This window comes from Sitophilus oryzae, unplaced genomic scaffold (assembly GCF_002938485.1).
Source record: "Sitophilus oryzae breed Bouriz unplaced genomic scaffold, Soryzae_2.0 scaffold_1590_pilon_pilon, whole genome shotgun sequence".
Taxonomy (NCBI): Eukaryota; Metazoa; Arthropoda; class Insecta; order Coleoptera; family Curculionidae; genus Sitophilus; species Sitophilus oryzae.
The window spans coordinates 891,535-910,322 of record NW_022146270.1 but is presented as its reverse complement, the minus strand read 5'-3'; the positions used below and the strand labels follow the sequence as shown (position 1 = coordinate 910,322).

The 18,788-nt window shown below is 33.6% G+C and overlaps 2 protein-coding genes across 8 annotated transcripts in view; both read right to left on the bottom strand.

Moving 5' to 3' along the window:
• Window positions 1–18,788, bottom strand: part of LOC115879964 (ATP-dependent (S)-NAD(P)H-hydrate dehydratase) — a 62,373-nt gene that overhangs the window by 9,912 nt on the left and 33,673 nt on the right. The gene's annotated exons all lie outside the window — the stretch shown is intronic.
• Window positions 1–18,788, bottom strand: part of LOC115879963 (putative leucine-rich repeat-containing protein DDB_G0290503) — a 48,369-nt gene that overhangs the window by 8,043 nt on the left and 21,538 nt on the right. For 5 of the 7 annotated variants that reach the window (XM_030897033.1, XM_030897036.1, XM_030897035.1 and 2 more), the window contains 6 exons: window positions 9,445–9,708; window positions 6,383–6,605; window positions 4,945–5,074; window positions 3,139–3,316; window positions 2,265–2,436; window positions 1,913–2,149 (listed from right to left, as the gene is read on the bottom strand). In XM_030897033.1, the coding sequence (XP_030752893.1) occupies window positions 1,913–2,149; window positions 2,265–2,436; window positions 3,139–3,316; window positions 4,945–5,074; window positions 6,383–6,605; window positions 9,445–9,708 (1,204 nt within the window). Of the gene's footprint in view, window positions 1–1,912; window positions 2,150–2,264; window positions 2,437–3,138; window positions 3,317–4,944; window positions 5,075–6,382; window positions 6,606–9,444; window positions 9,709–12,993; window positions 13,223–18,788 lie in introns of those variants that run through there. The other 2 variants (XM_030897034.1, XM_030897039.1) reach the window with 2 other exon arrangements.

Below are 18,788 nucleotides of genomic sequence, written 5' to 3'. Positions count from 1 at the left end.
AAGTAACGCACGGCCAAAGATCTGCGCGCGCTGCGCGTTCGCGGCGCAGCGCACCAATGTATACGTACCATACGAGAACAACAGCCATTTCAAGCATTATTCCTCTTGATTTTTCGCCGAATTTGCATCGTTAGCCTCAGTGTTTATTGTTCTTTTTTTTTATTTACTATGGAAAATACTCGAAATACTGGGTATAAATACTGTATTGTTCCGTTCTGTACGAGTTCAACTGTGAAAAATGCAGATAACATTTTCACTCGCGTACCTGAAGATAAAAAGCGACGAATAAAATGGCTAAAAGCATGTAGAATATACGTAGGGGATTATTCTACGAAGAGCACAAACATTCACGCTTGTGAAGATCATTTCAATGTACGTATAAATGCCTAAAATATAAATATTAGGGTTAGGTAAACTTGTTACATTACCAGTAAAGTTGTAATCTTCTATTACCTATATACGTACTTCAATATAAAAAATATCCACTAATTTTATTTAAATATAGGTACTATAGGTACCTACCTATCTAGTAAAAATATTACTTAGCTACCCATAATTTTAATAAATATTTGATTATGTTTGTAGGTTATGTTTTTGTTTCAGATTGCCAAAGATATGGATAATTATGTAAAGTTAAACTGATGGGTGGTAAAAGAATAATGAAATCTCATGTAGTTCCTCACATTTTTGATTGCCAGCCAGACAGAAAAAGAGCATTTTCAGTTCCTCCAAGATGAGCAGCTGTTAAGAGGGGAAAGAGAAGACTTGTTAACGAAGCTTCCTGTTCTACCACAACTATACCAGGAATATTACAAACAAGTGTCAGTCCTCAAAGCGACCCCCAACCAATAACACATGATAGGACATGGACCTGGAAAGTGTTGATGCTATTTTGCCACAAACAAGTATTCCGTTAAAAAGGGATGTTTCCGTGCAAGCCCACCGACGTGTAATGTTTAGAAACAAAGCAGTGCAGTGCAAAATAAATTTGGGAGCTAACGTTAGCTTGTCTCCAATTAAAATTTATAATAAAGATATCACGAAAAAACAAGAAACCAATCTTCTAAAAAATATTTATGACAGTCCCTTTAGTGTAAGAAGTAGTGAAAATCGTTTCAATGAAGATGATAGTGACAGTGACTTTTTGGTTGAACAAAAATCCTCCAAATGTTGAATGATAGTCATAAACATATCAACTCTAGGTAAATTGTCTGATTGTCCCTTTATAAAACCCGTATCAACCATTTTCAGTTTTTAATATAATTACAAACCACCAAATCAAGCAAAATTAAACAAAACTTTCTCCTAAAAGAAGCAAACACCACGTTCAATGCTCGAATATTGATTATTATTTTACGTGTTGTTTTACGGTTACCGGATCAAGCTACAACGGTCTGACGTCACAACCAATGGCGGAGCGTTTTAAGAGCAAGTAAAATTATTCAAATTTTAAACCTTTATTTCTCAGGTAATTTAATTGTTATTGGAATTTTTCTTTTTAAATGATTTTATTTTTTGGACAAGTTCCTTATTACCGTTCTAGAGGAGTAGAGATTTGTGTGTTGGAACGAAGCTATTTATTCTCATTGATTAAATGATTCTAATAATTTAGTAGTATCTAAATGTTTCGTTTTAAGAATATTTGATAACATAATATGATAAACAACATTATGATAACATATATATGGATGGTTATCTCTAACCAGTTTTAAAAATTTTTTTGGGAGTCTAAACACTATTTTATACCGTATGATCGAAAAAAAACGGCGTCCGGGTTGTTGGGGGAAATGAACATCGATGATATTTCCCATATAAATTTACATATAAAATGACAGCGATCTTCATTCCATAGCCATCGCTGACGCCGTTTTTTCTCGATCATACGGTATTTCTCTAAAATATGTTTACCTACCTTAGTTAATATACCGTGCAGCAAGGAATTTGTAGGTGTAACTGAGCTCGTACTTGTGACAGGATGAACTGTTACTTCGGGGTATGGTGGAGGAGGTTTGGTATTATTTTGTAAATGCATCTGCAATTCGTTTCTTTCTTTTTGCGACAGCTTGGCAAATTGGAGTAGTATGTCCTTGTAAGATGTGTTGTCCTGGACGTAAGATTCTAAATTTGATGATCTCGAATTTTCAAGATTCTGTAAAATGAAATATAAAATTTATTGTCTTTAAATATTGCACACTAATGTCATTTTGGATGGATATAACGAATTGTCTGTCATAAGGACGGACGTCTGGTCACTTTAAACTTACCCCGTTCATGTGGCTTAATAGAAATCCCAGCTCTGAATTGGAGTCCTGCTCTGATTTTTGTCCTACACTGAAACTGCCACCTGAAAATCCCAAAATACCACTGCCTTTACCGTCACTTTGCGAATGTCTAATTCTCCTACCTCTTCTCGGAATCACTTCAGGATGTCTTTGCCTAAAAAAATAACGACCTCTCTATAAGCAAAGTAATACAACAAAGTAAGAAAACCGAATAATTAAATTCTTAGGCTAAATATATTATGACTATACCATATTGGTCACTTTATTTCCGTAGTCTGTATTTTAATGCACACGACAGAGATAAATATATATATATATATGACCAGTTGACAGACAGAGAGACAAAATAAAAAGCGACAAACAATGTTGCCGCTTCGTAAACTATTTTAAAAACTTTCATGTATACTATTAAAATGAGGATAATATATCTAAGCTTTAAGCTATTTAGCAATGCTCAATTATTCTGTTGCCTCAAAACTTGGAATAAAATATCTCCAGTCATTTTTTTACAAATACCATAGAAATGTTCATTGGTTTGTTCAGATTAGTTCAGAAATAGTGCTAGTAATCGCATTTTAAGGTGTAAAGCTTCGCTATAAAACTCAGTGTCGCGGGTTACACGCCGTAGAACTAATACAATTTGTACAAGATTCAAACACCTGTCATTCTCGTACAGCTGCGGCTGTTTGAAATTTTGATGCAAAATCCGGCAATACCGCAAAGACGAAACGTATCAACCATTTTTTTTTCTCTTTTTAATAGATTCGATTTTTCATTGAGCTGTCTCCATCACTGTCTTACATGTTATAATCCAGACCACGGGTCGACCCAATCGGTATAGAAGTAAATTACTGACCTATGGTCAGCTATAATCGACTGAACATCCAACGTAGGCCTCTGTTTTTGTCTCAAATCCAAAGTATTTATATCCATCTGAGCCTTGTTTTGCATAAAATTCTTCTGTTTGGATCTGTCCATGTTGGCGTTTCTTAAAATACTAGATTTTTGGTTGCACTTGAGCAGACTTAACTGACCTGAAATACCATAGATTATAAATAAAACAAAGTTATTAAAGACGCTATAATATGATTTGTTATGCATCAATAAAGAGATGATAGAGATAGAGCAAATAAATCTTGTAATGTTTAAAATATTGTTGATAAAGATCATTGTATATGTTAATAGTTTCAACACGCCTCACAAATTATAGGCAATTAGATGCATATGAGAGTTTAATAATAAATGTAAAAAATAACCAAACCAAACCAAACAGAGATAATGGTCAAATTCCTTCTAGTTCTCTGTTCCTATTGCTCTATAGTATCGGTAATTTTTTGTTACGCTTGATTGGTTTGTCTCGTTTGGCTAGTTTTTGTCCCGCTATGTGAAAACCAATCGGATGTCTATCGTAATGCTGAATTTCTAAATCATAATTTAGTTTACCTATCTGTTAATGATGCTAACAGTGGTTGGCGAAACGCACGTCTAGAGTTAAAATAAAGTAATTTAGTGTATTGTGCGGTGAACTAGTGTTTTATTTTGGTAATAATTCTATGGATGGAAGCGCGTATAAACTTTAAAGAAACCTATGCATGCAAAACCTGGACACTTAAAACGGACATTAAGAGGAAACTGCAGATCGCACAACGCTTAATGGAACAAAATATGCTGGGAATAACCAAGAGAGACAGTAAAATAAGAGAGTGGATACGACAAAAGACCCAGGTAATAGATGTCATCCACAGAATCAAATCCCTCAAATGGCAATGGGCAGGACACCTGGCAAGAAGGACAGACAACAGATTGACCACAAAAATTACAGCATGGTACCCACGAAGACTCAAGAGACCTAGAGGAAGACCAAACCTGAGGTGGGACCATGATATTAGGAAATTAGCAGGGATAACTTGTGCCCGTATAGCCAACAATAGACAACAATGATGGACCCAACTACAAAGAGAGTATCTAAATATGTAAGGGAGGCTACACTATAACTGGAAATGATTGAATAAGCTGAAAATGGCGATTTTGATGAAACTTGATTGATGAAACTTTAAAGAAAATTAAACATTTATGATATGATGAAATGGAAAAGGAACGTCAGAAAAGATCAGGCGAATAGCCAAAAAGTACAAAATTAAAACTGTCTTCAAATCTGGATCGACTCTAAGAAGTGTCCTAACAAAAAGAAGACGGGAGTCATTGAAACAAGAGAAAGGGTGTATCTATCAGGTATTGTGAATGCGGTGAGTCGTATATTGGAGAGACTAAACGTCCTCTGAATGTACGATTTCACAAAGCGCACAAAGACTCAGAGCACAAAAAAACATGTACAAAAAGGTAAAACAATGAAGTCAGGTATTGCGGACCATGTTTGGTCAAAACAGCACAATATAAAGTGGTCAGAAGTTCGGGTTGTTCACAGGGAACCTCATTGGAAAAAGCGTAAATTTAAAGAGGCAGTTTTTATTGCAAACACGAAACATCATTTTTAGCAATCCTAGTACGGAAATATCTAAAAAAAACTAACGAAACGTTGTGTTAATCCAAAAATAAATAAGGACAAGGTCTGAAATTCTTTTAGTTTCAATACTGAATCATTGTCTACCACATTCAAAGTAGTGTAATTTTATATTGCACTACTAAATGTTATTTGACATACCGTTAATTTCTGGCTGAAAGTCACTGAGATCACTGTCGTTTATGAGAATGACTTGTTTCTTTCGTTGAATTCGAATCAGAAGCTCTTCTTTGATTTTTTTCATGTGGATGATGTGATTCCATTCCCGTTCCTGAAACATCAAAATTCATTGTTAAAAAATGCATAATAAACATTGAAAATAAATTAAAATGAAGAGAGGATTTACTTCTGAGGATTCCTAAAATTATTTAACATAAATAAGTGCGTCTCATAATTTTAAAAATTATGAAAATACTTTTTTTATATTATATGATATTACTAGTAAATTTTAGTATATATTATTAATTATTGTTATTACTAATGCTCTAAAAATTAATTAAACTTTTTAAATAGAAAGGTATTTATACAACGTGTCCATTATTACAGTGACGTTGGAACCTATGGTGTGACAACAGTAAAATATGAAATAAAGAAATCAACTAAGGTAGCGAGCATTAATCACCGGTTTTGCTAATAGGACATAATTGGGCCTATTTCGGCTATAACGAAATTTTTTATTTAAATGTACATAATTATAATTTTAGAAGATGTTCATAAAACATTTCAAAATCACTAGTCGATCAAAAAAAGTATACCATTAATAATGCAAATTATATTTTATCCTCGCACAGTATATTTTTTGATTATGTAACGAGCACTTTGTTTACTCACTTGTTTCGTCGAACTGCTTGAATCCATTTTTGCTTTTGATTAAATCGGTGTGAGAAAATATGAAGCTATAACATTTCGGAAGAGTTGAATATCTGGGAATATTATTGAATGTAATTGCACCCAACAACGCCGTAATTACGACCTCCTTTACGCGGTAACATTTTTGCGGCAATTTTAATAACATTTGAAATTGTCACAACACAACACGACGCCTAGTTCGAATTCTTTTTCACTTATTTTTGCTACCCGAAATAGCGTTACATCACACAAACCTCGTACCTGAGTGTTTTATAGTCTCAATAACTGCACTAGCAAAAAACTAAAATACTTAAATATTATGACAAAACCACGATTTCAATATTATTTTAATGCGATCAACATGACGGCGGCGCCGCGGCGGCGGCGGCATGAGATACGCACTGATCATTTCTGATTTTTGTCGTTGAAGCGCTGCGGTCGGAATTTGTTGAAATCAACTGAAATGCACCAATCCTAAATATTATGCTAATTTAGTTAGAGAAACGCGCGTCCAGTGTTAAAAGTAAAGTGTTTTGGTAAATTAGTGTTTTATTTTGTTGTTGTAACACCAAAGATTCCAACTCTCAACTATAATCTGAAAATCACTACCAGTGATATTTTAATAGCGAAATAAAACAAATTCACAGCTGTGATAGTTTAAAAATAAACTGTGAATGGCTTCTCTACTTAGATAGCACTCTTGGAATTACTAAGACTTAATAGTACCTACTTTTTCTTTAGCCATTTCGTTCAGTGTCCTGATCTCGCTCAAAATCTGTTCGCTGAAACATTGTATCTGGTCCAGATTGTTGCATTCCGCAATTTCGATGAATTCGTTGATTATTTTCTCTCGAGAATTGAAGTTTTCCTGAATATCTAACTTAAGTCTTTTAATTGGAGTCTCATCACTTTCCAGACTGCGCTTGTGGTTTTCGTTTGTTGGACTATGATTCCTGTAAAAAATAAATAATCAATCATTAAAATAGTTTGTATCTACTTAAACAGACTTGTCTAAAAATACAACGATGGTTAAAAATCATTATACATAAAACACGTGTTTTTGTTCACGAAGGGATATTAATCTGCTTGCGTAGTGGGAATGGCCATACGAAGGGACAGAAAATGAGAAAAGAAAAAAAATACTCGAGCGCATCAGATATTCAAAAGCGATGGTAAGTAAACCCTAAAGAAGCTCCTATTCAAAAAACTGACCATTTGGAATTTGGACGCAACCAAAATTTATGACAGATTTAGTAAAAATATATTTACGCCCACAAATTGTAACTATCTTTTTTTATAGTACAATAAAGACGATTTATTATTATTATTATTATATAATTCTCAGCACCACCCTTTATTGATGATTTTAGCTACTTCGGCTTGTGAAAATCGGCAGATTACGTTATTCCTGTGATTGCCATGTATCCTTTAAAATAATAAAAAAATAACCAGTCTCGAGAATGTCCAGGTGAGATGCCAAAAACCCTCACCTGGATATTCTCGAGGGTTGTAATTTTTTTTTTCGTCCAAATTTGTGACTTTTCCATTTTCTTATGTCACGCTTAAATCGTCAAATTATCTAAATGCACACTTTTCTGCATGTAATAACTTAACTCACCTTACCTTAACCTGAGGCGCTCGAGATCTTCTAGTGATCATTTTTTTACTATTTTGATTGGCTACCCTATACGCACGACCTTGTATAAAAGGTTCATGTAAGGTGGGGGTGCAATGTTTCTCCCCTTATGTTATTCTTGCTATGTCTATGTTATGTTGCTTGTGTAATTATCAAAATACCCGCTTGGGCTCCCCTACTATAAGGTTTCCAACAGAAAATTAAAACATTTATTAACACCTCAACAATATCGTCGATAATGAAATGTACAAACACAATATTAAAAAAAACTGTCGTGGTGTTCGGAAATATGCCAAGGCCGCAAACAATATGCAACCTTCGAAGTCTTATTGTTTTGAATACCTTTTTTTATTTGTAGATGCACTTAGAGAACCTTGTTAGATAGAAAAATATTTTAATAACTGATAATGCTACTGTGTACAACTATACTTTGAACATTGATTAATTTTCAATTAAATTATTATTTTTCTCGATTCTTCGATGGTCTTCTGGTTTTGATTATTTTATATTATTTGTAGATGCATTTAGAATTAGCGAGAAATTCGTTTAATAGAAACACCTTTTAATATTTTTTATAAACGAAAAAAATTACTGAATAGTTTATAAAAATTAATGGTAGATCGATACAGGAGCAACTATTTATATGGCAGCAAAAAAACAAAATAGTAGCATTGATTGAAAGAATTAGGAAGATACGCAACCTGATGGGCAAATTCGTGACAAGGCTGATTTGATTTCCCCTTATGCTTCAAGTGCTGTACGGTGGAGCCTCTATCCGTTCTGCGGCCAACGTACAAGACACTCCTTTTCTCTAATTCAGCTAGCGAAAGCAGAGGCAGAGACGCAAAAGCATATCGAACTGAAAGCGACAGTGTTGCCATATTAAAATGTGTAATATTTGTAAGGTTTGATCAAAATATCTTTGGATGAAAAATCCGCGTTTATGTATTGAAAATTTATTCGAGTTTAACATAGAATAAACAACAAAAATAACAATTATTTTATAGGTACTGAATATTTCGTATGATCGAAAAAAGTCATTTAGTTAAGCTTGGAAATGACGAACTGTTGTTGACATCTAACGGTTGTTGACATCTACCATAATATTTTTCAAATGAAATAACAGCGATTTCAAACCAAATCTGACGCTGTTTTTTGTTCAAACATATAATATTATATAAAATTCTTTAATGATAGAAAATCCGAATTATTAACGTACTGTAGCCAAAATCCGCAAATCTCCGGATTAGTCCGCAGTTCTGGCAATACTGTCTCCTGCAACCACCCACTCTGTCGACTGACAGCAGCGCGCAGCGGCGTAGAGCTAAACTAAATCTCGAATATGTAACGGTAACGGTAACGCTAACGGCATCTCGGATATGTTTTGTGCTACAAAATCGCCCATAAGGCTGCGCATCTTCTTACTTCTTCAATCAACGATAGTAGCCATCTTCACAGACTGCCAAGTAGCGCTAAAGGAACTCGGTTCCACAGGGACCCATTTTAGACCATTTTTAGACTAGTGTTGGATTGTGTGTATGCTCTAAATATATTGGGCGAGCAATGTTACGTTAGCCTGGGTACCAGGGTACGAGGTTTACAAGAGTAACGAAAAGGCATGAAATGGCCAAGCAAGACAGAAAGACAGTCAAAGCTGTAGTAAGTCTACTAACAAGGGATATTTTGAGCTAAATAGGCAGCTAAAGGTAATGGGATTGACAGACGAAGCCTTGTGCAGGTTATGCCAATCTGAAGAAGAAACGACACAACACATTCTATGTCGGTGCGACAACCTGGCAACTGTGCGGTTGTTTGTACTGGGCAATGATAGGCTATTGACAAACAGCTATATGAAGGGTTTAGTCTCCAAGTTGTTAGACTTTTTGAAACAGATAGAACTGGAGAATGTAACCCTAGGATCAGAAGAGGACTACAAGAGATTTCAAAAGATCGTAGTGGAACAGGGTGATAGTCACATCGAAAAATCTAATCTAGTCAATCAGTGAATGTGAGCTTTTACTAGTAATTGTTTGTGAACATTCACTGATTTCTAGTTTTTACTGTGACATATATAAAAAAGAATAAATAGGAATATTAAATTAGGAATTGGGAATTAAAAAGAAAGAAGAAGATTTTGGGAAGAAGAAAATACTCACCCATTATTTTCTTCAATTTTCTCACTATCTTCATCTATTTTCTTGATCTCTTCTTTAATCACGAGATCGTTGGAATCCGAGACGTCTTCGTCCGCTTTCGGTTCCACGCCATTTTCTACAGGATCTTCTTTTTTCACTTGGGTTTCATCCTCGTTCTCTTCAAGCAAATCCGCCTCTTGTCTCTGTTCAGCATGTCCGGGAGATGATGGAGGATTGTTAGTGCATCCTTCTCTTACATTTTCCATGATCTGCATCTTGTTTAAACTGTAACAACAGTTTGGATGTTAATTGTAACTTGAAGTGATGTAAGTTTTGTTGGAATCAACACTTAGGTTAAATACAAGTAGTAGAATACCAAGATCAAGACTTTTTGTCTTGGTATTGCAGGGTTTAGTGTCTTGATCTTGGTGGACTCTTACCAATCTTGCACGTATTTAAATAAATAATAGTATTTTAAGCACTTGAATGAAATGACATTTGAAAGAAAGAAAAAATATTTGTCTGAACATTTTTATTTTTCAATATATGTACATATATTAAATCAGCATTACAGTGCTTCCATTAAAATTTTATCCTAAAGTTGGCAGAAAATTATTTGCAATAAATTAAAACAATAATTTTGAACAAATACGCAATTTTTTACAGCGCTTTCAGATAGAGCGGAGCGCCCGCGCCTTCGAGCAAGTACTATGAGTTTATGAACAATTTCACATGGTCGTGTATGCTCCGTCCGATGGAGTTCGTCCGACGGCTATCTTGAAAAAACACGTCGGACGGTCCGTCGCGGACGCTCCGCTCCATCGGAAAGCGCTGTTATATCATATTTATTTATTTATCAATTATGAAGGTCCTTCTAGTATTCACTACAATTTTTGAGAAAAAATGTTTTTTCGAAGCTAACCTATAAAATATATTATTTGTTACACCAAGCGATAAAATATAGTAGGCGTATATGATAATTGCATACTAGAAAAATAGTTCGCAAAAATGTTATCATAGTGTCACAAATAATGATCTTAGGACTTATCTTTATGACAATATAGGGTTTATTTTTGAATGATACTATCTAATGGACAAACGGATCAGTTTTGTATAGAGATAAATAAACAGGCATATAAATCTAGTTTCAAAAAATATTTTTTCTCGAATTTTAACATACACCATTTAAAAATAATTTTTACTCAATATAAAAATAAATTACGTATGTACCAACATCATTCTTACGGCCTAAAAAATAAAGAAAAGTACGGGCTAAGTAAATGACGTCTAGGGCTTGACCTCGCCAAAATTATCATCGATTGTCATTTCCCAACCGTCTTTGACGCCGTTTTTTTCGATCGTATGGTAGTATTAATAAACAAATTAACAATATATACCGACTGATACGCGCTGTTTTGTATTTTAACTTTAAGGCATGCTTATTAGAGAAATCTGAAGTACATACATATATATATATATATATATATATATATATATATATATATATATATATATATATATATATATATATATATATATATATATATATATATATATATATTCAAAAATATTAAACCTATTTACTCGTACAGAAAGTAGTAAGGTAAATATATATATATATATATATATATATATATATATATATATATATATATATATATATATATATATATATATATATATATATATATATATATATATATATATATACTGCTATATATATATATATATATATATATATATATATATTCAAAAATTCAAAAACCTATTTACTCGTACAGCCTTACACATAGGTCTAGTGTTTTAAATAACAATGCTGGTATGTGGCCTAGTTACTGTAATAGATTTCAGCATATTTAGATTCAACTATACATAGTTTATGTTAAAATTATGAGAATATATACCACAAGGATTTAAAAAGCTGGAAGATATTTATGTGGCACTACCGCATGGGTATGTGCTAATAATACAAATAATTATAGAAGGAAGTATTAAATATACCATGCGATACTCTTGATGTGATACTATACTTATGTAGACCCCACCGCGTTGAGTCCAAATGGAAACCAGCTTATCATTTGAGTAGCATTTTACTAGTAAAACAAATTTGTCTAACCGACAAAAAACGCATAACGTTTCAGGAGGTATATGTACCTATTTCCTCTCCTCGTCAGAAGCAAAAAAAAAACAAAAAAAATGCATAAAAAGTTATTTAAAATATCTAAATACAATTGTTCAACAACTCTTTAACTTTTTAGCAGAGAGTCTTTTGTTGACGTTCTGTTAAAATGACATTACAACTTCATACTAACAATTCAATTATTACTATCTGACAACAATTACTAATAAAAAAAATGAGGTAAAACTAACGAGCTTAAACTTTCTGTCAGCTTTCTGTATATGATTTTTTAGTTTGTTTTTAATTTTTTTACCTAAGTAATTTGTTAGCTAAGTAATATTTATTTGTGTTACATTTGTGTTCTAGATAAAAAATATCAAACAAGCGATAGCCATACCCTGCCATACCTTATTAACCTCTACCAAAGATAATTCTAACTATAATATTCTTTGCCTCTACCATGCCTCTACATATGCATGAACAATACATTTATTTTTATTAGATTGCATTAAGAAAGTCCCTTTTATTTTTCGTTTTTATCTGTTTATATTTTTTTATCATGTTTTGTACTTGTACAATTTCCTTTTTTTTAAATTATTTAGGGTTAATTTTGTTTTTTAATGTTTGGAAAAAAGTATAATATATATATAGATTTGGCTTTTTTAGTGCTTTATTTTAGAAACTATACTCAGAATTTTTTAAAAAAAATTAACAAATCTACTAAAATATACCAAAACACTATTATATAAAATAAATTCAGCAAATAATTAACAATTGACACTCAATTCAAACATTTTATAAATTACAGATATTAAATAGAGTATAGAAATAGCTGAATCGTTTTAAAGCAAGTATGGACAGAAATAATGGTCCTGCTTCATCCAGTTTTCTGCTCTTATATGCTTTTGGTTCTATGCAAGTGATTGTTATGTTCAGTAAAAATACCAGTCGAGTGCTTATAAACGTTTAGTTTTGTTATAAAAACTTAATTTTAATCATCTACTGATGGCGCTAAAACTTTAATAAATAACTATAGAAATAATACCTATGTGTATTACAGAAAAATTATAAACTAAAATTGTAACAGTTTGTTTATAGATTTATAGCATAAACAATTCGTCCTAATCAACAAATTTATTAATAAATTTTAGATTATTAGTGAGCTTGGCAACAACAATATTGTGCGTAAATATATATCCTGATTTGATTCAATTAGTTTAAAATAAAATTAAAAAATAACTTAACTAATAAAATTAAAAACCACTATTTGCCACATATAAACAAAATTATTTAATTTGTGAAATAAATAAATTATATACGAAATGCTAGAAAAATATATATTTTGACATAATCAACAAAATATTCATTTAAATCAAATTAAATTTTCTTTAAAAGATAAGTCATTTGACAAAAGAGGTTAACAGAATTTAAATTAAAAAAAAAACTCACACCAATTATTTAAAAACTATTTTTTGCTATTTTATTTCCTGCTGAGGACCATACAGTTATGTGCCCTAAACAACACAAATCACAACCATACACAATAGCACATAAACCACGTGTAGAGATGCACGCATAATTGTTTATTATTGTTTTTATTTTCGCTTTCAATCAAGTGGTATCGAACGCGCAGGCCATCAGCTTTACATGGTCACGTTTTGTACTAAAAACCTAGCAGCAAGCACGGCAGCAGGAGAACTTTCGATTTGCCTGCTTGCACTGCTGAAAATCCCCCCTTCCCAATCACACCAGTGGCGTAACTGTAAGCTTTTGACGTTCGTCTAAACCCTAGATAAAGTCTTTCTACTCTAGGTGCCAGCCCACCAAGGGATAGAAGGCAATGAAAAAGCAAACGATCTAGCTAGAAACGAGCGAACTCCACTAATTGGACCAGAACCGTTCTGCAGAACTCAAGAACCCGGAAGATTCTATCCGTAACCTCAAATGGAAATCCTCCAGCCGGTCTAAAATACTCGAGGAAATTTCTCAATACTTACCACCTTGAAAAATCAAAGATTTTCCTTGATTTACCTATATAAGAAGAATCTTCGGATTGTCTGAAACTCACTAGACTGAAGCCGAGAAACAACGGCGAGTGGGGAAAATGGGGAAACACCAGAACACCTCATTACTGAGTGCGTCAAATGACAACAATTCGTGCCATAAACTTTGGTACGACTGATATCCGAGATGAAGAAGTATCATCCGTAAAACCGTCTTAGATACTGGCTTTTGCCAAAGCCCGGAGACTGAATGATAAGTTATAACTCAAGGATAAGTTATAACTCAAGAAAGGAGGCATATAAGATAAAGGAGGCAACAAAGAATAGACCTATAACGTCGCGGAAATTAAATTAAAAGGGATACGGTGTAAATCCTACGTGATGTGACCTACTCAGGCTGTATTCTGTTGTAAAATCAGATTAAACTAGATAAACTACGGTAAGGATCGGTTGCTGAAAAAATATCATTCCTGCGCCACTGGTTTCCCCTCTCCCCACTTTGATTTTTGTGATCCTGCACAAACAATGTGCATCGTTTGTAAATGTGGACGGAGCGACGTTGCCAGACTGAGATATTATTCTCTTCAGAATTTGCACAAGTCACAAATTTGATCCAATTTTAATCCATTAACAGACGAGGAATCCAAAAACCACAATTCTTTTAAAAATCTTTTTAGAGCACGGGTTAACTCTCTGTCAAAAGGAAACATAATTTCCGAGAAAAGTCGAGTTAGCAGAAACCTGATGAAACCTGGCAGTTTGATTTCGGAAAAGGCCAATATCGACTCTGAAATTCAGCACAGGATTAGCAGCGCCTCAAGAGCATTCTGGAAATTAAAAGACAGGGTTTTCTACAATTATGACTTGAGCACAAAAACGAAACTTGCAGTGTACCGAGTAATAATAATTCCCACCATATTTACATAGAAGCCAAACCTGGGTGCCGTACCGCCGACACATGAACGCATTAAACAAGTTGCAACAGAGACATCTTAGACAACTCTTAACAATAAAATGGTTCCATCATGTCTCAAACGTATCGGTCCTTGAAAAAGCTAATTGCGAGAGTATTGAAGTCATGATTGCAAAGTCCCGCTTAACAGAATGCAAGAAAACCGCATCTCTGCTTTAAGGATGATTCACGGTACACCGGACCGTACCCGAGCCGGGCACGTTTCGTAAAGTAGACACCGAGCCACCTCCGGGCCTTCTGTTTATGCTACACCGAGTTGATAACGAGGCTCGTATTAGTTCTGAGTATATTATAAAACACAGCCCCATAAACACACGAAGATTTAATACGAACAATGCCAAAGTTCTCGTAAGTGGAATTGGTCCAATTACAGTTGATGAAGAAAGAACAACACCTGCTCAAAGGGCAAGATGAAGGACCTATCTTTTTCATTACATCCTTTCATTGTCCACTTTTATGCATTCCCTGTCATTAAATACTGCTGTAAGATTCACTACCTACTACAGACATGATAAAAAGTGTACTTTGTTTATACCATAACTGCAGATTGCAGTCGGGGCGCCAGGAAAAGTACATTCATGCTTTCCGCAATGTGGCGGGAACGTAGCGGATCCGAGAAAAAAATGTACGCCGACATGTCTGGGACGGGGCACGGACGAGTTCCGGCGAAGCTCGGATCGTGCTCGGCCTGGCATGAATGTATATGTGTAAAGAACACTTGACAATGTTTGGCCGTGTCTTCACCGACGCACGGATCGTACCCGTTACGGTGTAGCGTGAAGCATCCTTTACGGTGAGCTTGTAGACGGTAAGAGGAGGCCGGGTGGACAACTCAAAAGGTACAAGAATATTTTCCACGAAAACTTAAAGGGAATTAACAAGCAGATTGAGTGGGAAGAAGCAGCTCGCAATAGAACTGAATGGAGAAGAATTGTAAAGTCAGTTAACACCGACAACCAAAAAGTAACGAGGCAACAAAGCAATGAGATTTTTGAATGTCTGGAGTGCGGTAGGCAGATAACATCACGTATCGGGCTTTTCAGTCACAGAAAAGCTCATGAAAGAAAACGCCTTGCGTGACCATCTTCTGATGCGTGTCAAATACTCGTCAGCGAGTAATGGCAGTATGTATGTATGTATGTAGCAGAAACTTTCAACTTGTAGATACAAGTTGAAACATGTGTTTTCTAATTATTTTATCGACTAATGAAGGAGCATAACCGTTAGATCAGTTATTTTTCCAATGTACTCGTATAATAACACAACACTGGAAATAGTAGAAAAGTATACAGGGTGTCCCAGAAATAAGGGCAAGTATTTTTAGGGGTTGTAGATAGATAAAGAGAAACATATTTTCTCTTTATCGTTTTTCAAATAAGTCCAAAATAACGAAGTTATTTTACTTTGAAAATTTCCAAAAAAAATATTTTTTTGCTAAAATTTTGAGAACCACTGGATCTTTTCTGGATTTTCTTTCTTGTAAATTTAATCTAATACCTAAGTTGCCATATTATCAAGAAATTATGTTTGGTTTGGTTTAACTAAAAACTAAAAAAAAATTCCAAAAAAAAAAATTTTTTTTCGCGAAAAAAACTTCATGGCGTGTTTCTGGGGTTGAACTATACTACCAGTTAAAATACTTGCACTTATTTCTGGGACACCCTATATATTTAGGATAACTAATAACACAGCTCAGGATTTCTACTACTAGAAATCAACGAAAAACATTAAGTTAACATGGAGTAAATATGGAAGAAATTCGATCATATTCAAATGAATAGAATGCTATAATGCTACTTTATCTAAAGAAGAAAACATTCGATCCATGTGTAGTACCAGTAATGAGCTATGCATGCGAAACCTGGACACTTAAAACCGACATAATAAGGAAACTGCAGGTCACACTAGCAAAAAAAGACTGTAAAAAAATAGAGTGGATACGACAAAAAGACCCGGCAACAAAAGTCATTCACAAAATCAAATCTCTCAAGGGGTTAAAAATTACAGCGTGGTACAGTACAAATTAAGAGATCCAGAAAAAGATTAAACCTACGATGGGACTATGATATTAGGAAATTAGCAGGGACAACTTGGACTCGACTAGCCAACAATGGGACCAATTACAAGGAGATTGTCTAAATATAAGTAAGGAAAGCTATACCATAATTGGAAAAGGTTGAATAAGCTGGAAATTCCCCTCATTCCTCCTAAAAAATCCTTAATTTTGACCATTTTTGTTTCATGTAGAGTACCAAGAAAAATCCAATAACCTACCATAAATTTCGAAACTTGACAACGTCGCATTCTAAGTCAGGATGGGAAATAGGTCGGGCGGGCGAGGTCACGGACCTGCGGGCGAACGAACTAATACGGGGGGAACAGGGGGGACTCGTATAACCGCCATAATGAAATCGAAATGAAAGTGCATTAATAAATAAATAGCACAAGCCTAGAAGTGGGGTGGGGGGATAATTTTTCTTGTGAAAAAGGGAGAATAAAGTAGATAATATTAGATGTGCTAGGTATATTGATTTCACTTTTTCAATAATATAAATCATCTAATTTTTTGTTAAGTAGAATTAGATACAGTGAGCGTTAAAAATGTTGTAAAAAATGTGAAATATTTTGTTATTGTAGTATATTGAAAAAACGTTAATGGGGTGATCAATTAAAAAAAAACAAATATGAATATTAATTTCAAAAATTTAATTCGTAAAACGCATATATTTGAACAACAAATTGAATGTTTACTGTCACAAAAAAATAAATTATATAAAAAAATACATTTAGTTACTCCAAACGAATATCAATATTCTTAGGAAATCTAACCAGAAAGTATGCCGTGTGGTTTAATATAAATAAAAGAACAACTGAATACTTTACTTGCCTATATCGATGAAGAGTAATTGATACAATTTTTAAAATAAAAAACGCAAAAAACAAGCGTCGTTACACAATCGAAATAAAATTATGACATGGTTATGACACAGATTATGACTGTGATTATGACAAGATCACGACAATATCGACAACAATGTATAATTTGTGCTTTTTAAACCGTACGAAATTGTGATTATTCTGGAAATTAATGCGCATGCGCAAATAAGGTACTCGGTTAAACCAAACAAAAAATGCTTTTTTGCTTTAATTTTGAGAACCACTGGATCTTTTCTGGATTTTCTTTCATGTAAATTTAATCTACTACCAACTACCTAAGTTGCCACATTATCAAGAAATTGTGTTTTTAACCTAAAATTTAAAAAAAATTCAACAAATTCCAAATTTTCAAAAAAAAGTGTGTTTATGAGGCCGAAATATACTACCAGTTATAATACTTGCACTTATTTCTAGGACACCCTGTATAATATGGTCTAGGATTCAGACGCGATGTCGGTCTCCAAGATTTGTCCGTAAAAAAATACGTCATTCAGCATTATCCGTCTAAATGTCCGTCAATTGAATTATATTACCCAAGAAAAAAATAACGTGGAAAGGAAGCAAAATTCAGATTTTTCAGTATTTTTCTTTGGACACTTTCTATCTACACTATATATGCTCTGATACGTCGATTTGATTCGTACATACTAGGTACGCACGTATGTATATATTTTACTTCGTCCATTGTGTGTTCGTGATATATTTCTCTTGATGGTTCGCCCAAAAAATGACATTCCGTCGAACAGCCACACAACCCATCGCATCGACGACGCATTGGAGCATTGAATATACGCTTTGGCAAACCGCCACGACGAATCTCATCAGCGCATGTATGGGGCTTAATACTCATACAGAAAGGGTACTTATATTGGCCAATCAGTTAAGACAGGTACTGAAAAGACAATTACCTCTATCTTTAAAATGTATGATAATTACAAAATGTAGTATGAGGGAATCCGGTGCGGGGAATATATTTTTTAAAAAATTAATTGATAGTATCTATGCTTAAAAAATCTTCATTTCTCCGAAAAGTATGTGGGTTTTTAGGTAGAATGACTTTTCTAGTTTCCATTATATTTTTAAGTTTTTAGTTTTTTTTCTTGAAAAAATGCTATATTTTTTGCAAGCTCACAGAAAAGCTAAGTCTTTTTTATTTGAATCATTTTAATGACTTAAGTCATTTGATTTTAAGTCATTTTTCGAGAGCTGACTTAAGACTTACAATTTAAGTCTTTTTCAAAATGATTTGTGATTTAAATCTTTAATCCGAAATAGAAAAAGGTTTAAGTCTTTTTAGAAAAGACCTAAGTCATTAAAAAGATTTAAGTCTTTT